A 24,551-nucleotide genomic window follows, 5' to 3' on the forward strand; every position below is an offset into this window, starting at 1 on the left:
CCACCGGCTTCAGCTTCACCATCCTGAGGAGGGACGTCAGTAGGGATTGATTGGACCAAATATTTTGTTTTACATTGTTTGTTTAAAAATTTACTTGTGATTCTTGTTTGTGCGTAGTAACCCATCGCTCCACCCTATCTACCGCCTACGCACAACAACAAACGTATGGAACGAACGGGTATGGTTACGTAACACCATTACTGCGTTGTGTCCAGAATAAACTGCGCGCCTCAGGATCAGATTCTTCACTGGATGCTAGGGGCGTATATAAGAGGAGGCTTGGGGGCGCTAACCCCCCTCGCAAATTTTGAAATACAAACACTAAAATTGCACACAGCAGTTTGTTTTAAGATAGAACAAATTTATAAGGTATTAGACCTCAACAGTTTCATATGGGAAGATTTCTGAGCTTCCTGTTGTTGGAGTGTTTCTCATATTTCCTCAACCATCCAGTGTGTCAACCCCCCGAAATAATTTTCTACTTACTCCACTGCTGGATAGTCATAATATCATCTATTGCAAAGAGCCAGATAATTCTAAAATATATTGTATGATTTAGACATATATTTTAGAGCAAAAGCGTTTCGACAGGTTTTCAAATACCGTATTGTAATTTATGAATTTATAAAAAAATGTAATGATTCAAAATGGCAACCAGAATAAATACCGTTGTCATATTTTACAAACCCGCTATGTTTACGATCGCTGACAAAGAATATAAACTCCTCGAAGACAAAATTATTACTAGTGACTTAGCTTATTTTTATAATCAAAATTAACAAAGTAGAAACTGTGAAATTATTCGATACTGAATTTACATAGGCTTAATATTAATAGTAATAATCATATTTTCAGCCATACTACAGTGAGTTATAACAGATAAGTTAAAAAAATTAATTAAGGCAAAAGTTTTAAATTTAAGAGTTTGGAAAAGAGCATATCGACATTTTGAGAACTTTGGTGAGAGAATTCATAACAAAATTATTGTCTATTCTTTATTGTTAATTTTTATTAGAATAATACACTCCCAAGATAAATGAAATGGATATTGATACTAATTTACACGTTAAATTGAAAGGTATACTATACCATTTTACACGATAAATAGGAAGGTTTGTGATATTACTTTAGATAATGAATGGGAAACTTTACGATATTACTTTAAACGATATAAATAATTACGAATACAATGTTCGGCGCCCTGGATTTTGGTTCTTGTTATGTAATCTTGTATAGCTAATTGCAAAATAGCATATTGATTTATTAGGTCACGATTGAAAACATTATACACCAACTAGATTTGAAGTCTGGTATACAAACCCTACTTCAATATGTATTTGGTTACAAATTACAATAACGACTTATTTATCCATTTATATGTAAATTTAATACTATTTAATCGGTGCGCTTATTTGATTCAGATTGGGGATAACAGGAAAGGTTAAAGAAACTAACGTTGAATCTTCAGAGGTGAATGACTACTATATCGAAACCAGTTTTGTAAGGACAATGTTTCTTGGTAGTCCAAGGTTGTTAAAATGTGTATCCATTGTTGGTTTTAGATCCATATGCATATTAGTAGTACCAACGTTTTGTTGTTGGCCACTATTAGACCATTCAATAGCTATAGTATTAATAACTATTAACCAATTCAAAATCGATAGAGGAATTTCTCATAAGAAATACATTACTCATCAGTCACTTTAATTATTATGATGGAGATAGTTTCTTTGTGTTTTAAACAAGTTTCATGCCGTTCCAAACATTTCGACATCGTTGAACTAAAGGCATAGTTTGATTGTATGTAAAAGCGTAAAAATATTGACGAATCATTCATGCATATACAACTAAATAAAAACTGAAATAATAAGGAAGCAAGAAAATAATGTTTTAGAGATGTTCGGAAAGACTTGTAAATCATAGAGCAGCTTAATAGGCGAGATGCCGAGTGCTAATGTGCATTGTATAAGTTTGTAAAGGTTTTTTGGGGTCGAAAGGAGAAGGTACCAAAAGGGTTAAAATTATGAAACAATAATTTTTCTCAGGTTTTTTTTTGTCTAGCTTGATACTCTCAAAACAAATCGATTGATACATAAATATAAGTTGTAAACACCTTGAGACAACTAGACACAAAGACTGAGAGTTGCAACATGAAGGGTCTCCTACAGTCGGGTTTCGACTCCTGGATAGTAGTTTTTAAAAACTAAAATGAACAAAGAGATTAGGATTTTCTATACCTCTTAAAAATACTTTTTCCCGTTTTTAAAATAAACTTTATTTTATATTTACGTATTTTTATGACTTTTTAAGACTTAGTTTATATTTTTGGGTTTAGATTACGCAAGTCATACAAGCAGGCGTATATACAATATTACAAATTAACGTACTTATCTTAAAGGATCATTGAGATATCGAGTAAAAAATTTGAAAAATTAACACGGAGCCTTAAAAGATGTGTCAGTAGATTAACACCAATTATATACAAACCTATGTTTAATTATTGATATTTTTCTCTATTCAAGCATTAAGTTAACCAATGAATTACACGTTGTGTGACATAAAACTGTTATTTTCTTCTAATTCCATTATTTGTATACAACACTAGCAACCGCAGAAGGACTTGTAATTAGTATAGTTATCGAGATAGATGCCATACAAATACCAAGATACCGTACCAATAAAACGAAGGTCCATAACAATTAGCACGGGTTCTATTTAAAGTCGAAATTTTACGGAAGAAGTGGAAAATAAAATGTTTTGCAGTGACAGGATTACTGGAATATTATAACAATGAGTGTAGTAATTGTCAACCAACTTTTTCAAAGTAAGTCAGGTAGGTAAATTAGTTTTACTATTTGCATTACTACGTGACTTAACACTCTTAAACCAACCGTCGGATACGTACATAAATATTAAAACAAAGTCAGCTAACTATGTACTTCGGTATCTGTATATAGTCATCTACCTGTTATATAACTATTATTTATGTGCCTGACTGTCGATCTTAAATCTCTCAAGCTAGGAAAAGTATAATCTGTTGAATAGTTTTAACCCTTTCGATAACCTCCTATTTCTGAAAAGAATTCCTCCATCTATGCCAAGAAAAACAAGGTTGTGTGCTCATACAGTGCAAATAGACTCTCGGCTCTTGTATTAAAACCAGATTAGAAACCACAGTCACACAATGTTTCAAGGAACACTGGATCATAGACAATAGTAATGTGTGGAACGATCTGATTAAAAGAAAGGAAAACAACATCTCTGACCAGTAATGGACGGCAAGTCCAACGTAATTCTTAGAAATTCCAATCAGCAAATTCATTCTAGGAATTCAATGAAAAGATTCCGGATTGCGCACTTTAGAAATGATTGCAGTTATCCAAAAAGATACCGTCCTTATCATACGTCGCTTTACCAGGAACCAACTGAAACTGATTATTGAAATAAAAGTAGTTCTAACTGGGTATGGAATCAGACCAAATGCTATGATGTTTTTGTAGCCTTCCATGTGCCTTTTTGCGAAGCGATAATCCTCTGTATTGTCAACAACTTGTGCTATTCGTCTACGCAAAACCCTACGTTTGGTTAGATAATTTGATACTGGCCCCTCAACATATGGTTCGGTGTATTGGAATATTATTGGATCTTAATTTTTTAAGTAAATTAAATAACTGCGATTCTTGGCACCTTTTGAAAAATATTCTACTTGTCTTACTGGATTTATAGCATCGGTATAGCAAATTTTTTAACATAAACTATGGTAGGCTAATTTATATTTTATTAATTTTTATCCTCGTTAGTTTGTTTTTCACTCGTGTATTTTTTACACTTTGAAAATTCTGCGTCCCTTTCCCGATTGGGCGTAAAATTGATTAATGTACACCATTTATTCGAAATTGAACCATGACTCGTAGATCGATATAGTGACTGATATCGCGAAAATTAAATTATTTTAAAGGGAAAATGAGAGGGAAGAGATAGGAAAAAAGTGGGATTGTGGGAGGAACAAGAAAGGAAGGTGGAAACTAACGAGTGATACATTATTTAACAGTTGTCACTTGAAAAGGAATGAAGTGAATGTATCTTAATGAGATTGTAATTAAGATATTCAGTCGAATCTCACATCGCCGTGACGCACATTTCTGTCTGATCCAAGGTTCAATGAGGTTAAACTTTCCTTACAAGAAAAGACAAGAGTAAGTGGTCTCTATTGGGTGACCAGAGCTTGGATTGTACAAACACTAATTAATTTTCCTGTTACCAAGCGCTCACGCGGTATTTGTAAAAATCATTACATTTTAATTTAAAAGACGTATATAAGAGTTCAAAAGACTGGTTTTCTTATATCCTCTACAGAAAACGGGCGGCTATTAGCAGTACTTTATCAGTTGTAACCATAACTTATTAATTAAAGAAGGAACAACCGAACAAGTAATAACGAGTCTAGTTTGTCAAAAGTCATTCTAATCCACTGTTAAAGGTACACAATAGGTAAGACAATAACCGCGATATATTACTTGTACATAGCCGATTACGCAGGGTACGGCGTTTATCGCAATATAACTGAATCAAGCAACGTCGAGCGTGGTTGCTGCTTGGATGGGTGACCGCTGAGCGATCCTGTCCTTGCAAGCAGCCCGCCTGCCCGACCATTAGTGGTTCCATTAAGGTTCGGAAGTTACCTTAAAGCCGTTGGTCTCCAAATTAAATGTTAGAGAGGGCTTCTTAGCGTGGTAAATAAGGTATTCGTTGACTTTGTTTTCCCAATATTCTATAAGTTTTGCCGGTAGATCTTAGTCTTCATTTAAACGATATTACACCGGAAAAAAAGATCTCTTGCTCTACACAGCTAAGTCGAAATATTTCAAAATTGTAGTATGTTAGTTATATTTTGACACGGTATTGACCTTTAAAATAGTAATCACATCATCAGATAAGTCCAAGAATAAAAATTAATATTTTTTAATCTTACTATGCGATTTATTTCAGCTTTAAAGAAAGATAATGTAAGCCATAATACCTATTTATTATAATTGTTTGTATTTTAATGAACTAATTTTTAATGTGGTAATTTCTGAAACCAACAATGAAACGAACTACGTGAGAATGCTCTTTCTACAATAACATAAAATTTGGTGTGATAATGGCCTTGACACTTTCAGAGTGTAGCATCTCCTAAGTGTTATCCTAAATTTAGTAAATTAATTTGTTAATATTTTATTTACGTTACGTGGTTTTTATAATCTGTACGATTTCCTACTCGTATATAACATTTCAAGAAAGGCAAAGGTTACGCTTTTTATTTAATAAAACCTTAGACAAAACGTGAAGAATAAATCAGATAATACTAGTAAAATAAATAGGTTAAAGTTTTGTTTTGAAGCTAACAAAAAATTATATTTACAGAAGCCCGATTAACAAGTCCTAAAATAATGATGCAGCCAATTAAAGGGTGCGTATTTTTTTCTGTAAACCACAAGCACTGTAGTCGTCGTTTAATTACTTTTCACACTAAATAATTACGGAAGAGACATTAGTTGGTACTCACGCCATGGCAAGGGGTTGGCAGATCCAAACTGAAAGAGTTCACTGGGCGTTGTTATCACCTGTCATGTCACACGTTGGGGGACGCCACGGTGGCTGTAGCAGGAGAGTGACTGCCTGCGGTACCGGTCGCGAGTCGCGAACAACTCCAGCGACTCCGTCAAGTTCAGGTGTAAGGGGGGCACGGAGGAGAGGGAGTCACGTGATCTACTAAGCACAACAGTCGACTCTTCACTACGGCCGCTGCGGCCGACACGACGCTCACCGGAGTGTGAAGGCAGGTAGGTCAAGGGTACACATCCAGTAACCAAGAATGCAGCACTTCAACTAGCGGCCGCACAAACCATGGCATGACGCGAACTAACACTTGTGCAAATACACAAAACGTTGTTATAGTGTTGGCATGTAAAGATGCTTATCAGTCTAGGTGATAACATCAGAATAATTATTTGTGTTGATAATGATATGTTTTATGTTCGTACACACATTGCTCAGAACTGTTTTGCTGAATCATAGTCCACTGAAAAGATTTACTTTAGTGTTTAGTCTCGTTTAATATCTTCTAGAAATGTATTTATAATAAATTAGTATGATGAGGGATGTTGATTCTTTGAAATTTAAATGTTGCGTTTTAAGCAGAGGTATAGATAATTTATATGGACTGATAATAAACATTATTACATGTATATAAACCTATTGTGTACTTAGTAAAATTTAAATTCCATCGTCAATGAAATTTATATGACATGTAGGTGTTATATTAAAGTTCAGGTGTAATTAGAGAATCATTTTTATAGTGAAAAAAAAAAACAAATATAGAGAGGAAAGCTTATGTCGGTTCAAAAGTAAGACTATCACGCACTTTTGCATTGTGGTACACGCCCTAGGTCAAACTTGAGGTACGTCATCCACCACATGGCGCCAATTTTAAATATATCAATATTATTTCTTGTCCTACAAATACACACTTATAAATTCTGCTGAGTTTGACGTATACACGTTTTGCTACAAATTTACAATTCTTTTCGATTGCACTTCATGACCATACAATATGAATCGTGCTAATAAGATAGGAAGTCTATGCTAATAATAATGGAATAATTACGGCAATTTAAGTACATCACTCTAACAAGTTTAATGATGGGCGCTGTAAAGGACTTAAATAGTTATTAATTGCGTTCATTTATTTATCTTAGCTGATACTTTGACGTTAGGAGTGAAACCTAATCAAATGCAAGGTACCTTTTCGGCGTTCGTAGCCGAAGAGGACGAAATGAATCATGACCCGGTCACTATAAGCGAGTTAAGTAAACTTATTATCACATTTCCAGAAATATACCGAAAAAAAGCAATAATTAGTAGGAGTAATAATTTTAAAAGTTCTGATTTACACAATACTTTTGGCTGACTTTAACTGATATCCAAATTTTTGCTTTAAGGCACGATTTGGAGGTTAAGTGCCTGGTTCTGCCTAACTCCTGCAGCTCTCTGGTGCAAATCCTATTCCTCTACTGAAATTCATACGGTTGTCTTCAAGAGCCAAACCGTAATTCCCTTAAGCATCTGAGATGAGAGGGACAACTTTTAAGAACTACGAATGATGAAATCACTACAAAATTGTGTTTCTGGAACAGAGCTATTCCTAGTAACCAAATAAGTTCACTGCACAACACCACTATCACCACTGTATACACAGACCATACTCATACAGGCTTATGACACACCCATCAATGTCAAAGAAACGCTTCTCAGCCACGCCCTGAACCAGACTCGGATGACGCCACAGCCGCGATGTCACAGATTCAAGACACGTATATGAAGCAACTACTATAATTTCTTTACCAGCTCTGAAGTTGAAATCCATCTGTGAGCCTGTGATCTCCTCTTTAATCTGCTGGATAAGATCCTCACACATATCAGTGGCCCATGAGGATGGGTAAAATAAGGCAAAGAAGGGTCTGTCTTATAAATAGATAGTGTAGCCATACAAAAAGTAAGTGTGGCCCCATAACATCGAAGATTCTCCATCGTAACGACATAAGGCAATGTCGAGCAGCAGCAATCTCCTGTGAACTATTCCTGACGGGACACTGCTACAACGGGAATGATGGCTTAAACAGCTTCGGAACTTGCCAATAATCATACCAGGAATTGTGAATCAGTGTGAGGACACCATCATATATCGTAGGAATAATCTTGGCACAATCTAGGCCACTGCCAACCATCGCAAAACGGAAGAAATGCTTCACATTCATACCGCTCTTGCACAAGCACAACCACATTGTTGATCAACACCATACTCACTACATAACAGTCTTTGATGCAGACGATAACTGGTGAATCGTCGTTGGCATGGTTACCAAGAACCGCAATGACATTTAGATTAGCTTTTCTCATAGCTAATGGCACAAAGAATATGTGAAATTAATATCCCTTCATGTATATTTTATGGCGTCATTAAATTTATTGAACTAGTTCTAATTTGCTATAGCTCAGCAACCGCAGAGCATATCAGCAGTAATGTTTACATGCTAATGAGAATTGCAATTACTTATTTTTTTCTAGGCAATTGGATATAACTTAGTAGTGTATCAAATAATATTTTATAAATACTCTATCCCCATCAACATGGTTGTGACATTTTAAACTAAAACAGAAGGTGATCTATTTTATAAAGGTACAAAGGAGACTGATTTTCTTTGCAAGGTGTTGCAATCCTGCAGGCCTGCATAGACACAATATCTTTAACCTTAATCTATAAGCTTCTAGTCCAAGCGGCACATCGATGCAACTGCTCAGTCGTGAGTTGTGCTGTAATAAATTAACGCGTGTTTATGTCTCTCGTCACGGAAATGGAACCGCATAATATTGCGCAATGGTATGTCAATTTTACGTTACATTTGGTGAAAACGCAACGACAACTTACGGTAAGCTTCAGAAAGCTTTTAGAGAGGGGTTATGCCAAGAGCTCAAGTTTTTCGCTAGTATAAAATGTTTAGTGAAGGCAGAACAGATGTTGAAGACGAAGACCACAGTGGACGACCATCAACCTCATGGACGGATGTCAATGTAAACTCGTACGATCTAAACGAAGATTATCCGTGAAAATGATTGTAGAAGAACCGAACATCAATCGATAAACGATGTGTTTAGTAATAAATGAAGATGTTGGTATGAGAGAGATTTGTGCAAAATGGTTCCCAAAAATCTCACACCACAACAGAGAGAAACACGGAAAATGTGGCAACCGATCTGTTTAGAGCACACAGAAATCAATCCAGAATTGTTGAGCCGTGTTATCACTAGTGATGAAAGTTGGTTTTTTTCAGTACAATCCAGAGACAAAACGCCAAAGTTTGCAACGGTGCTCAAAGGGATCACCCAGACCAAAAAAAGTTCTTCCGCGTCCGTGCCAACATTGCTGATAATTAAATTCTTCATCACGACAATGTCCCATACCATACTGCTCTGTCAATACATCAATTTTTTACCTCGAAACGAATTTCAGTACTACCACAGCCACATTATTCACCAGATATCGCTCCGTGCTATCTGCTTTGGTATCCTTGACCAAAATAGCGGTCAAGGGATACCGTTTTCAAACAACACAAGATGTCCAAAAAGCTGTAACGAGGGTCTGGCAGGATATTACAGAAGATGGGTTCCAGAAATGTTACCATCAATCGCAGAAGAGCTGGGAAAAGTGTGTGCAATCAGGAGGGAACTACTTTGAAGGAGATAACACTAAACTTGATTATAACGATAAGCAAAAATTTGTTTCACATCAGTCTCATTACTTTATTGTCACACCTCGTACCTATTTCTCTAAGTTTTAGCCCACCTTTCCAAACACTATGTACAGTAACAATTAATATTAAAACATAATAGGATGATCTCACTCCTCCCGTCATATGAAATACAAGATATAGGACCCTCCAAACTCAAATCTGAGATATGCCATTGCGCAATACATACTTTACCATTTAAAAGTATAGATTTCAGAGCGTCATACAGAGATACTTTTACGAAGCTTGGGTTGCTGATATTGCCCTGCCTCTATGTCTTGGATGTGATCGTGTACTGTCCATCAAAGTGCGACCTTGTACGTGGCAGGAACGTTCACCACTAAGAGACAAGAAACAGGGACAACTACCAAGCTCAGACTCGCCGACTGACGGCTTCAAAATTTGCTTTGGAGTCGGATCAACCAATAGGCTCTCTGAGTCTCTGACGGTATCATACAATAGTTGAACAATCCAAATAAGTAAAAAGCTGGGTTGAAAAGCATATTTGGTATCAAACGTCTTCTACACTATTGGTGACATATTATGACACAATAATTTGTTAGGAAATTTGAAACGTTCCAGATTAAAATTTGGCGTTAAGGACATTGCGTATGACGGTAGCGATACAGTAAAATTGATCTATATTGTTACTGTGCAATAGATTTATTATTATACATGATCTTTAGATATGGTTGTATGGTAATAATGGTTTCATTACCTATGTGGCCTACAAGCATGTATTAATTGATTGCATACAGAAGCACTTCATTACAAAATTAGTAAGATATTATGAAACTCTCTATAGCTGTAATGGAGAATAATAATGCCAATATGTCCGTTTACAAATAGGATTATAATGGAGTAGGCTAACTAATTAGGCTTCTCTAGTTAGTAGTTTAAAAGGAACTCCAAGATGGTATTATTTGCTTGGCTTTTGGTGAATGTCAGTTTGTAATCGCTATTCATAACAGCATTCCTCTGAACACAGTGAAAACAGGTGTAATTACTTTTCAGTTAGTAAATTAATTACTAATAATTTTAAAAACTCCCAGATTTAGATATTTTTATTTGGGCATAGGTCGTTATAATAATTTTTTATTTGGCACTTTGAGGTTGTAAGATTTACATAGATTTCCGTTGTAGTTCATTAAGACAGGTTTATTGAAACTCAAGCATACCTAAGCAACTAGTTCCTGAATGCTGTTGGAGTCTAAAATATTCTAAATGTGAAACAATCTAAGCTTCAGCCTCTAGGAGCACTCGGCCTCTAGAAATTCAACCTTCCGGCAGGTACCGACCACTGGCAGCTCACTACTTAGATTTTAGAATTAATCAATGGGCTTGCTTGAGATTTTTTTAATTTTAACCTATTTAAGTTTTCTTCAGGACAATGGAAGACCTTGTAAATCCCTTTAAGATTATAACACTCTTCAATTTTGTCTTTTTTGTGGTCAGCAGCATGTTTTGCCTATGGCTTCTCCTTGTCTTTAAGAAAAATATCAAATCTGTGCCCTGTTATTCTTAAACTAAGGTGGTTAGATGTTTGCTCAATGTTATAACATTTATAATTAATTTATTGATAAACTACATTCTTAGAGTCACAGTTTACTTTGCCAATGATGGGTATATGTTAAACCAGTTATGCTACTTTTGAATTCCTTACAGTTTTTTTATAATTTTGCAAGAACCACAACGTGGTTTGTTGCGCAGTTCACATCCATTAGTAACGTTAGGATGTTATTTTATCACTAGTACCTTTGATTACATTAGTCAAACAGGAGATAAATCATTCATATGGATCAGTTGTGCTGAGGTTCGAGGGATTAGCTCAGTTAGTTCTGAGGTCTGACACTAGGGTTGTGTCACGACCATGTCTGCACATGTTCGTTTTTCTTCCATAACTTTCTCAAATTTTTGAGAAAAATAACCACCTTCTCTGATAATAGTTAGTTAAGTGTCATGTTGAGTGACAGTGCTAGTGTGGTTGCCCCCTTCATTCATCTTCCATCGTCAGAAGTGCTGCATTTAGAATTTGGACTATAGGAGCAATTCTAGTGAGCCAATCCGAATGAAGTCATCAACTAATCACTTGCAACCCCACCAATAGAGCAAGTGAGAGAAATGCAAAGTTATCTTCACAGCAGGCAGCCTGGATGTGCCATTGTTCCTCCTGCAACTCCACAGAAAGCCTCAGAGTGCTCAGATTTGTCGTACCTCAATTTATAACATTAGGTGGGTTACCTCTTGTGTAACTAGAGAACTAATCTTATACTAATTAATTTGTTTCCAAAAAGATATGAACCCCAAGAAATAGTCAGTCTGTTATAAAAAATCCCAAAGCCTGCACAGACAGCTTAGAATATTATCACTGGGCCTTTTATTTTTTAAGACCTATAAGCATATTTTTTTGGGTTTCACAAGAATACACTTATTACAGTGTGAAATGAAAAAAATGAAATGAAAAATGACTTTAATGACTTCAAATGGCTTTGATTTTGAGTGTGCAGTTATTACTCAGTCAATCTAGTTATCAAATTTTGATCCTAGCTGTATCCACCTGTATATTTGAAAATCAGGCAAAGAATGTATATTTATTTGTGATGTTACATGGTTATTTTTGATTTTACCAATTTGTGAGGAGCTGACAACACCAACATAGTTTGTTTTAGTCTTTTGAGTTAAATGTTAATAACTAATAATTACAAATCATGTACTAATACTACACTATGTTTGCTTCTACTAAATAAAATATGGTAGGTTATATTTGGTATAGTTTTTACAAATAAAATTTAATTAGATCTCAAGATAATCAATACATTACTCTTTGAAATTGATCCCCATACTCTTTCATTAAAATTTGGTAAGCTTGAAAAGGTTTTATGGGCTCGTAAAACATTTAAAAATAAATTAACCAAATATCTGTGAAAATAACATACTACCGTATATAAATATGAGATTTTTAAACTCATTTATGTGTGACTTTATTAAATTTTATGACTTAGTTTTTTTACCTAGTAATATGTTCCAAATGCCTAACAGCAGTCTATGAACAAAACATATGTAGTAGTGCAAATAAGTTCATAACAATATTTTAATTAGTCATGCAATTTCACTAAAATATAAATGCAAATACAAAGAGTAAGGGAACAACAGGATTCAGGAAATCCAAGAGAAAAGGGTTAAAGAACAATGCGCGAAGTGTAAAGAAGGAGAAGGCAATAAAAAGACACATGTTAAAAAGGAGAAACATTTTATTAACCAAAGCAGTGTGCTTGACAAGGAAGCACCCACTTTTGTTATAACTCATTGTCTGTATACACTACGACTTTTGGAAGATATCCTCTAAACAGTCTCACGGCTTGAACATTAATTGATTCCTAAAATAAATTGTATACAAAAATAACTTTAGAAATAATTAATAACAGTAACAACAAATGTATTGAACATCATTTCTTTCTGTTTTTGTGATAAGACCAATCCTGGACAGTGGTATAGAGACTAATGTCAACATGTAGAATGTTTCCACAAATTTTAAAAGAAATGAGTAATTGAAAAAAGTATATTGTGGTTTAACGTTAAGCTTAATTGTATTAATTAATTAAGATTAATTGTATCCTTACAGTTGTCCTCTCTTCGATTTTTGTAGAGAAGAATAAAGTAAAAGCCTATAAACAACTTGATAAGAAATACTGATAATGGTTGGTGACTCATCTAATATATTGTGAGTTCAAAATCATATTGTTCAGAAACAAATATTTAACCTTTTACTTGAAACATTTTAATTGACACTGTAATTTTTACTGTAGACGTACCTAGTAGCCATAGGGTATTTGGTGTACGATGGTATAGGCTATTTGATGTACAATGGTGTAAGCTATTTGGTGTAAAATGGTGTAGGCTATTTAATTTTCATACATTACATTTTCAAATAATGCAATTTGAACTCCAGTCAAATAATTGTAATTTGTAATTGATTTCATGTTTGACAAGTGTTATAATCTTATAAAAATTATTATAAATATTTAGTTCACTGCTGATGTTCTATCAAAAACAAATTCTATAACAATAATATAATTCAAACTTTTAAAGTGAGAATTATATTTAAACAACTTATTTTTAATTTTTATAGACAGTAATTTCGTTTTAAAAAGATCAAATTTTTAAAATCGAGATGTCCATAACAAACATGTAAACTTTACCAACAGATTGATCTTATCACAGATCCAAAGACTGATAGTATAAATCAATACATTTGCACTATATCTCTCTGCAAACGAACCAGTTATTATCCTTAATTGAGGTATAAACAATACCAAGAAAATGTACAAGAATGAAGAGCACACACCAGAATAGTAGAGCATCCTTACTGCCTAATCCTTCAAACAATTATTGCAATTTCTAACTAAACCAACTGTTTACATAATTACAATTCGTCAACATGGAGTATAAAGAGTTCAGTTCACATACTTATAAACAGAGTTGAGCTAAAGTAACATAGCACTAGGTTAGGTCAATATGTACAGCTTAGTCTACGTGATATGCATGGGGCCTAGACTAACAGCGTGGTGGGGTAGGGACTGTACATTACCACTGTAACGTTATCTTTATCATGGACATCAAAAACAACATATTCTCAACCAAACCTTCGATATACCTAATGGAGAACAAGATATCAATTAAAAAACATAATAACTACACCCCCACACTAGCACTCGTGCTGTTAGAAAATACTTTCGTTATGAATGTTTGAATATTGTTTGTTATCGTTATTTCTGAATATTTGTGACTTAACTAAATATCAAGTAGCAAAGTCAATAATCGTTTAAATTGAGCCATTTTAGATTGGTTGTTGAAATAAAACTGGTGTAGGTAAAACAAACAAAAAATGAAACAAATCAATCATACTTTATTATTTTTTTTAATTCACAAGGGAAATAAAATAAAAGTTTGTTATCAACTAGATAAGAAATGTAAGTTTTCAGGTTTGGTTGAGAACATTTAAGCAGCCGCAAACATTGATTCACAGTTAAAGCTTGTGCTATTTGGATAACCAACTCCTAATACTGTACACAAAACAATAAAAAACTGTTTCATACCTATAAAATTGTAAAAATGTCATTTACCCTAACCTTTATTGTATAATATATCATATTAGTCCTACAACTCATAACATTAAGTTACCTTACAGTAAAGTGATGACTTCTTCTACAATGACATAAAAAGCTTTGAAAACAATGCACTGTTCCTAACACTGAAGGTATATTATCAATCTGATATAAGCATCAAGAGTTTTCCATATTTAACGAAAACACAACTCTTAAAAATCAGCTTCCTGAACATGATACATATATGACAGGCATTGTGTTTTCAGAGAGACTTTTGGTCAGAAAATAGAAAAGCAACAAAACTTCAAACATTATGTTGTCTACAGTAGTGACAACAAAGGTATCTTGAATATATACTTTGAGAACCTCTTTACTGCTAACAATAACTTTTTTAGTAACATATTTTAAATTTATGATTTTTAATATACAGTAAGAAAATTTCTTATTAGTTTATTTATTATTTAAGGAATGGTACAATTAATTTGCTACTTGCTTCTCAAATGGGAAAATCAGCAAAAATTCAGTCAGTTATATTTAAGAATTCAAGTATTATAGCAGCAGAAAAAAACACTAATAAGGTCTGAACAATAAAATCTGAAAAGCCAAATAAATTGTTGTGTTCACACAACAGTCTTGTTAAGATCTTGCTTATTAACATGGTAAAATAACATAAGGGGGTTTTAAATACAAAATGATTGTTGTCATTGGTCCAAAAACAGCTTGAGCAAATTCAAGTGGAAAAACAGAAATAAACTGTTTGTATTATATTCATAAGAAATAAAATGTACCATCATTGTTATTTCAGACTAAATATTTCTCAAAATTACACCTAGTACACATTTATAGTTTGCAGAAAGAAGAAAAATTTTGATATTTTGGAATAGTTTGGAGTAAACTAAATACTAATCAGTATTTTACCTAAACAATAAAAATAATAAACAAAATCATGGTTGGAACAGTAAAATTAGTAATACTTATTCAATGTAAAAATGTGGTAGTAATAGAAGATTGTTCAAAGATAAAACAATCAATATTAATAATTAAGAAATTTAAATCCAAACAATTTATGGATAAATAATTTGTATTTTCATAGGAAACATCATACTTTGATAGAATTAAAATAAATACAAATAATTTTAAAATACATAATATGTAAAAATATAATAATTTGTATTATACGAGTATCAAATATCTAATTCCAGTGTTTTAACTGCATCAACGTAATGAAAGGAACACCTGGAATTTTATCTTTTTCAGTGATAAATGTTTAAATAGGCTACTGAAAGTTTATGTATAAACTACTCAATATAATATTTAAGTTAATATTGAGTATTGTTCATTTTAACAGCTGAAATAGTCCTGAAAACAGGAAAAACATGCAAAACAGTTATAAGTAAAACAAAAAGTCATGATTACTATTTTACCTGCTACCTCGTTAGACAAAAAGACCATGATCTTTAATTTTAATACATTTTAGATGAATATACATCTTAATATTAACACATAACAAATTTCAGTGTCCTTTCTGGCTTTCACAAAGACTGAGTAGGTCAGTAGGCTATTGATTTTGTAAGATGCCCACATTATTTTCTCTCTTTATACTCTTTTATTCAATTTATAGGTTATTAAAACAAATTCACAATTAAGTGTATAGAAATTCAGTAAATGAGTTTTGCAGGCAAACATACTCTGAAGTGGCAAAATCGTATAGATGAAAAATATATTGTGATATAATAACCTGTATTATTAAGTTCAATCAACTACAGTAACTCATGTATAACCAACAAATCCTAATTATAAAAATCTTACAATAGGTCCTCATATTATAGGGTTGGGTATGCAGTAATAAATTATCAAGAAATTTAAAACAGCAAAAATATTTTATGATAAAAATAAAATAACAAGGGCGTATTCAGTAGAGAATATGAATGAGTTTGAATTACGGATATAAGTATTTTTATTCTTTGTTTAAAGATCATAATGGACAATGAATGATGTGACACAAAAAAAGGATTTGTAACATTTAACATCTTTGTATGTTACAAATAAGAAAAGTCAAGGTTCGAGAAATAGCATTTCTCCGCTTCTGTGTTTTGAAATGTACCATAGTGTTTAACTTTTTACAGAACATAAATTATATGTCTGATGCTGTATTTATTTATAGGTCTCAATAATGTTTTACTTGAGTAATATTTCTCTTCGTAAAAATAAGTAATATAAACTGCTGAATGATCATCAGCCCTCAAAATAAAATACTAAGTAAAGTAAAATACTAAGTACGCCCCTGTTCAATAAGAAACTGTGAAAAACGGAATATATCAATTTCCATACCACCTTTTTAATATAAAAATCTGAAACTTTTCATTACAATCCTAAATTAAAGGAGGCCTTTGAGAAAAAATTAATGAAAATGAAAAGAAACAAAAGGGTAAAAAATAAAACAAAACAAAACAAAAACTTTGTGCAACAATTTTAATTTAATTATATATCGCATCAATTAAAAGCTATAAATCCCCTTACTACTTACATGTAGTGTGTCACTACTTTATAAATGGCTTAATATCCAACATCGTATTGTGTCATTTACAATTTAAATTATTAATTAAACTTATCAAGGATATGAATCTTGTTAATGATAGATATGTTAAATGAAATGTATAGAAAGATGGAAGTGATATGATTGGTCGGTAGATGACTTGTGCTCACTGACTGATTGTGTCACTGACTACTCGAGTCACTGGCAGGAGAAGCCCTGTCGTCGTCCGTCATCACGGTTACCAGTTCGGATACGGCTTTCCCCAGGTCTCCTGGAATATAATAGTTTTGTTCAGTACAAAGACAAAAGCAATCAAGATTTTATTTAAATAAAACCTCCGAAGAGTATTTTTCAAAAGAATATTGAAAATAGTTATTCACATCATAATACACTTTATTATATATAAATACATCCAGAAAGGTGAATATAATTAGACAAATCAATATAAATTTGCACATCAGTAGTCAAATGAAAGTAAATAAATAATAAGCTTTTGTAAAAGACAAGGGCACTTGTCGTGGCAATGTAAATAATGAAATATTGATTTTGAAATATATGGGTTTCTGTTAAGATTTTTGGTACTCATCTTGCACAAAATTTACGGTAACCTAACTTCTGGATAACAATTTTATGTAAGAAACTCCTTGAAATTTGAGGAAAACTTATTGAGAGTTCTGTTATTGTGAATCAGCAATCTTCTTTAAACTTCTCTTTGATTCTAAAGACAATATAATTGGTCACAATGCTTGGCCATCCATTTCATTCGTCATTAGTTTGGTCATTTTTAAACCTAATGCACCACTGACGTATTCCACCTTCATTAATCACATCATTCCAATAAACTTTACAGAGTTGGCAATAAATTTCAATCAGTTTATTGTGCTTAGCCCACAAACCATATTACCAACCTCACATCATAATTCTTGGGGTTTTCAATTGCGTTACACATTTTAAATTGCTATTGCAATACTGCAGGAGTGACAGTAACCTCACTAGCACAGCTGGATAGCCACTGAACGGAGAAACGCCCTGACATCAAAATGGCCACGATAACCCTTAGCAGCTACAGGGCGAAATGTAATCTACTTTCTGGGTAGCCCTCCTATAACAGTTGTAATATAATACACTATTTCAACATAATTTGTTTTTAATTGTAGCTAGATGTCAAATGATTGCAGGATTGTCAATATAACAACAGTTTTAAATGAGACACACACACATATGTTAAATCAATAACAGCGCCATGACGATTCTCGCTTATGCATCACGATTCTCAAGCCTTTTGGTAGTGCTAAAATGAGCCACAATCGCGACTTGTAGCGCTCTTAGGGTTAAAAACTTATACAGTAAGATAAAAAGTATTTCATCTATTAAAATCACAAAAATTGTTGTTACCAATTTCGTACAATTAACATAAGTCGTTTCATAACATAACATTAGTTAGAAGATAAACAATTTTACTGATCTGGTACATGGTATGGAGTTTATAGATATTTAACAGCAAAAATAAGTTTGTTGTGCAAAAAAAAAAACGCTACAAAAATTAGAAAACAAAACATACCTACCTATATCCTTCCAGCTGGAGCATGAAAACAAAAATACGTGTGAAAAGTCAAACTACTAAAAGTGCTCTCTATAATATAAAACTAACTTTACTTTAATCAACTACAATTTGCTATCATGTAAATAATTACTAAAACAAAAAATTCGATTGCTTTGAGTTTTGTAGTTTTAGAGAGACCATAAACTCAGAACAAACATTTAATAATCTGATAATTTATATACTTTACCAGTTTTAGTATAATTTTCATAATAGTTTAAACAAAGAAACTGACGGTTTTATTTCAAAAAGCAAGATTACATATGAAATTCAAAGTGTTGTTTTCTTACTTGGGAATCAGACATAGTGCTATAAGATTAATTTATGGTAGAAGGAAAATATATAGAAGGGATTACTTAACAACCTCGTGTAACCCAATATAGTTTATATATTTTTAAAAGCTATAGCTAAATTGTATAAAGACTCAATTAAGATTTATTATAACTATATCGTAATATAAATTAAAGGTAAAACAATTAAAAATTAAAGTTATTGTTGTTAAGGGGCAAAATAAAATACGTCTAGTTTACGGTTAGTTATATGTTTTACCTAAATACAGTTACAAAAATAAATTAGATTGGAGCTAACTGGTAACTGTTTTGAACACATAATTGATAAATGTCCATTCCCTTCTTTATTCTTTTAGAAAAGAAACTTACTCCACATGAAATAATTATAATAATTAGTTGTTGCTTAAAGACGGAATAATGTATTTTGTTTTAAAGACCTGTTTATGTTTTTTTTTGTTGAAATATATTTTATTTAATAAAGCTATCTCGTGAAATTTGTTAAACAATTACACCATCCATCTCCATTCATTATTTAAATTTTTATGATGCAAATTTACAAGATTACTTACAAATTTTATTCAGAGAGAAATTAATTATATCAATACCTACTACCATAATAAATGAATAGTGAACAAACTGACTATTTAAATCTGTGAATTTTATGATTAAATTTACAATACAACTAATAGATACTGAAGACATTCGTTCACAAGTAATAGTGACAGTATAGAAAGAGATGTATTCATATACACTAAAATAATCAACCAACAAAATAAGAAGAATGGAAAGAAAATGCAATGTTAGAACTGCTGAAGAATTGTATTTATTTTATATCCATGCTTAAACCGATATAATTATGGCTTAAAAATAATATTAGTTGAATAATAATTAGTGTTTAACCAAACCAAACGTTGCAAGCTAAAAAATAACAAGCCTAAAACAAACAAAAAATAAATACAAGAAACTTAACAAAGATGAAATTTTCTCCATGCCCAAGAAAACCTTTTAAAAGCAAAAAATGAAATTGTGGAACTAAGGTGGAAGCTAGCCCATAACCATGCTTCAAGACACGGAACACAAGCCAAGACATGCCCTAGTGCAGACCTGCCATGTGATGTAAATTGCCGAGGTTTTGGGAGGCGCTCACAGGAGGTGGAGGGGGGCGATCCAGGCTGCCTCGCCCACTCTCACTCCATCGACCTCCTACCACAACACAACACCTCGTCTTGTACCCATAGGTTAGCTTGGCAACACTACCCACCCTTTATCATGGAGGTATGTCTCTATATACTCGATTTTCGTTTAATGAGACATTTGATTCAAGATCGTAAAACAATACATCAATGAACATAGCAGGTATATTTTTATTGCTAAACAGATCAATAAATTAGATTCAATTCATGTGTTGTTATGAGTAAGTTACGATTATTGCTGAAAATTCGGTATCAAATTCTTATGCTAAAAACTAATACTGTTATATTATTTATTTTCAGTTTGAATATATTAAATATTTTTTAAGTAAAATATATAAAACAAAACAAATTACTAGAAAAAATTTAATTAACAGGATAATATTTAATGTTATTTACTATGATCAGATTTTTTTTATTGACATTATAAAATATATGAAACTGGCGAAGTAAAACAACTTTGAGTTTTATAATAATACTATTTACCAGATGGGCTGTATATAGCAACAAGTTTACTATCAATGCAAAACTTAACAAAAAAAATTATTAAATTTGCAGTCTTCTCATACAATAATCAATATAACAAAATTAATGTTTTCATTATTGCCTTAATGAATTTCTAGTTACAGGTGATACTTTTTCGTAAACAAATAATGTTTCATTCGTTTTAACCTCATTAGTAATTTATTTCTACTATGATATGTAGTTAATTGATAAAAAACATACCTCCATTAACTAACCATTGCCCCCATGCATTGCTCATAACTACTGAGTGTTATGAATATGGATGTATGGATAAACTCTTAAATAGTGAATACATACGTAAATAGGAACCTCTTTGACATATGGTTACTAAAACGGTTGATTACTCCCTCTCACAGAAAAATTACTATAAAGGTGACCCTGTGGCCACTATTTCAATAATTTGAGTGACCACAACCAACTTCCACAAAAGAATAAATATTACTATTTATACACATTTATAACCCCTTTCAGTGCCAATGTCTGAGTAACTGGACGTTTTAAAAACATGCTTCAAATGCCAAAGTAAAGGTGACCAGAGTTTTCAATTAGGATATTTCGAAAAAGATAACATTTTATGTTTTTACAATAATTTTATATTAATTTGCACACAATTTTTTCTTGTTAAACGTATTATCACAAAAACAGTTGCTCAATCGATAACGGTGATGACATTCAATAATGAATAATGTCGGAATCAATTTTTAGTATGTTATCATATTTTTACATTTGGAGATTATTTTATAAAAATTAATGGATATGTTGAAAATAAAATTATTTAAAGTTTTTTGTTTCATTGTGTGTAGGATTTTTTCTGAATAAAAAAGTCAAGTAGGAATTTTGTTTTAAGAAGGGTTAGAATATTAAAAATATTCTGAAATAATATTCTTGCACAAAACAAAAAAGAATGATAAATATTGGTTAATAAATAACAAAGTTATGTAAATTTTAATAACTGTAAGTGAATTGCTAAGAATTGTAGACCACTTTTGAACATCCCCTCTAAAATTATCCTTGGGATTTTTGACTATAATTCTAATTAAAATCTGGCACTTAAAGGGTTGACGTACTTTAATTAAAGAAGAATTATAGTTCAATTACATTATTTCTTAAAGTACATGTTCTGAACCATATTTTGCAGATTGTTGATTTTATTTATTTTAGCAACGAATTGCTATAGTTGTGTTCACAAAATATGGATTATACATCAAACTGGTTCCTACTTAATACCATTTGCTATAATTTTTAACTGAGTTATAAATAAACTGCATAACTCGGTAGTGATTCACCATAAGATTCACCCATTCAGTGAGTGATGTTTAAAAAAAAATCATGTTTGCATTTAATAAAAAAAATAACACAAGTTCATTTCAATGGAACTAGAATATTTACAATACACCATTTTATATAAACAGAGACATAAGACATTTCTAAAATTGACAACTAAAATTGATAAATTGATCGCTGAATGGATTTAGGTATCATGGAATGCAATGACATATGATACAAATGGAAATTATGCAGAAATAACACGATGAATAGAAAATAATGCGAGAAAGAATGCAATTTATAAGGAAAGAATATAATTTGTATTACATATAATGTGGGGTACACTATTGATTGATAGCAAGAGAGTAGATTCATGAGCAAGAAGAAGGTTGGCTTCTGATGCCATATTGATTGAAAACACAAGTAACTCTAAAAATGTGGTTTTACAAAATTAATTTGTTAATTGTGATTTTGCGTAGAAACGTGTTCAGAAGCAGGAACTCTCCTGTGACAACCTATAAATCAGGAATTTGATTTCTCCCAAACTTGTGAGTCTTTAGAGAGTAACTGATAACAGTGAGGTTGTTTCAAAAAAGCACCACTGTGGAATCATTCCAAATATTAATAGTCAATTTAAAAAAGTTAAGAAATGAAGGCAAACATTATTTTTTTAAATGCCTCTAAAACTAAATTCCAACCCCTTGATAGTGCAGAGTACTCTTATTATTCTGTATCCCCAGACATTTAAGCCCGCAGCCAAGTACGCACCTTGGTGATCCGAATAGTGGCCATTCATCTTGGCCGGGGAGTCGGTTGCCAGCTGGGATGCAGTGACTGAGCGTGTCTGCAGCGTCCCCGTCTTGATGGGTGACCCGCTTGAGTTAGGCTGGACATAACGTTGATTAATTACATGATTATAGTTGCTCCAGTAAATCTCTTGGCAATAAAAAGCATTAAAAACCCTATTGAGGACAGAAAATTGATTTCTAAGATAACATAAAAACTGTAGATGATTGGCAAAAACACGATGAACATTATCGTAATTTGCATAACCTTTAGATTTGTATTGCATCACAAATATTTACATAGCACTGTATAAACTAAATACAATGTAAAACTACAAACAAACGGATACTAAATGTGTAATTCTGACATCACACAATTAACCACTTGGAGGCAAAAATGATAACTTTGTATAGCGTTATACTGTTATAAGTGAAATCCGTATCATACTATAGGTAGAAAAAGAGATCCTTTATCAATATAATATTAACAAATTATGGAGTATTATAAACATTTTATCAAAGTAGATCAAACAATTGCTTAGTGCTTTTATCTATACTTTAAAACAACTCGTTTTAAATTAAAGATGAAAGAATAAGGTCAATCATAGCGGTGTGGGGATTTTAAGAAGAAGAGGACTGCCCTCATATTGTTTAAGATGGATTTTTGGTTTTAACCCTAGTCGATAATAATGTAACAAATGTTCATTAGTGTTATGTCAATTTCTGTTGGCAAAGAATATTATAATATTTTTACAAACCTCGTCCAGAAGTTGCCTTAGCCTCTGCAGCTGCGCCTCCAGCTGTCGGTTGTGATCTTCCAGTATCTGCATTCTGGCCTCCAGTCGGCCCTTGTGCTGCCTTAGCAATCTGGCTTCTGTCGCCATGTCGTTGTCTCCGCTCTGCAGCTCCTCAGGCGTCGACTCAGGCGTACTCTTGTTGCGCAGCCGCTCATACTCTGCCTGCAAGTTGGCATTCTCCTCCTCTAGTGCTCTATAAAAGTCCAAAGAGCGTTTTACGTCCTGGTAATAAAGATTTTTATTCAGTTTGTCACATCTAATTTATTGTATTGAAAAAAGAAACGATCTTGATAGAAGTTGGTTAAAAAGGAACTCTTGGAAGGACAAGAAAATTCTCTCACTGATTACAAACCCACAATTATAAACCAATAGTATAATATTGAATCAGCCCAAATATTACTTTTAGAGAAAATTGACCTGAATAGAATTGGTGTTGAAAATTGTTATTAAAAATAAGATTGGAAATATTTTACGTTTTGGTTGTACATCACTATTAGGATTTTATTTTAAAATGTGGTTAGCTGTTGTGGAACTTATTCGTTTAACAGGTGTTCCAACCAAACATTTCTCTGAAAATTCCTGAACAAAATATACGTGAGGAAATTGTACTCATACCATTAAAGCTAGTAGACATAAGATATGTCTCTTAATGAGCCTCTGAAGAGTAATCTGCTGTTTTTATCTCGTCTGCTGAGGACACATGGGTAACATACCTGATCATAGCCTCCAGTTCTTCCCTCTGCTCCTGTTCTATGGCTTCCATGATCTGTCCAGGGCTGCGGGGAACAGGTACTGATTCGCCACCGTTGAGTGACTGACAGTACTGAGCTATTAGCTGGTGTTCGTCCTCACTGGAACACACGGGGTAAAGTCACTTGACTATTCAATTATCGATTTAATATTTAAACCGTTTAACGTTTTGTTACAACTGACAACTCAAACCTCTATTAATTTATGGATGTGTTTCATTCCAGCTTTACCACACATAGTGGTATGCTCATGTTAGGATCTATACAGATGAAAAATTAGGATCTAGCACAGTTCTTAATGACACTTAAATTGTGTACAATTCTAGTGTGTTATGCTTCCTCATATAATATAAGTGTATGATATCGAGTGTATTTACAT

At 32.6% G+C, this 24,551-nt stretch overlaps 2 protein-coding genes across 8 annotated transcripts in view; both read right to left on the minus strand.

Annotated features, from left to right (window-relative positions):
- The window catches only part of LOC124360067 (facilitated trehalose transporter Tret1-like), a 62,564-nt gene extending 56,657 nt beyond the window's left edge, over positions 1-5,907 (minus strand). Inside the window, exon 1 of the mRNA XM_046813331.1 lies at positions 5,549-5,907. Within this exon, the coding sequence (XP_046669287.1) occupies positions 5,549-5,553 (5 nt within the window). The 5' untranslated portion in view covers positions 5,554-5,907. The remainder of the gene's footprint in view (positions 1-5,548) is intronic.
- A 6,655-nt stretch (positions 5,908-12,562) lies between these two features.
- The window catches only part of LOC124360069 (dystrophin, isoforms A/C/F/G/H-like), a 1,186,422-nt gene continuing 1,174,433 nt past the window's right edge, over positions 12,563-24,551 (minus strand). For 5 of the 7 annotated variants that reach the window (XM_046813341.1, XM_046813339.1, XM_046813338.1 and 2 more), the window contains 5 exons: positions 24,137-24,274; positions 23,385-23,616; positions 22,610-22,727; positions 19,965-20,063; positions 12,563-17,241 (listed from right to left, as the gene is read on the minus strand). In XM_046813341.1, the coding sequence (XP_046669297.1) occupies positions 17,153-17,241; positions 19,965-20,063; positions 22,610-22,727; positions 23,385-23,616; positions 24,137-24,274 (676 nt within the window). In that variant the 3' untranslated portion in view covers positions 12,563-17,152. Of the gene's footprint in view, positions 17,242-18,535; positions 18,550-19,964; positions 20,064-22,609; positions 22,728-23,384; positions 23,617-24,136; positions 24,275-24,551 lie in introns of all 7 variants that reach the window. The other 2 variants (XM_046813335.1, XM_046813336.1) reach the window with 2 other exon arrangements.

Source organism: Homalodisca vitripennis, chromosome 4 (genome assembly GCF_021130785.1).
Source record: "Homalodisca vitripennis isolate AUS2020 chromosome 4, UT_GWSS_2.1, whole genome shotgun sequence".
NCBI lineage: Eukaryota > Metazoa > Arthropoda > Insecta > Hemiptera > Cicadellidae > Homalodisca > Homalodisca vitripennis.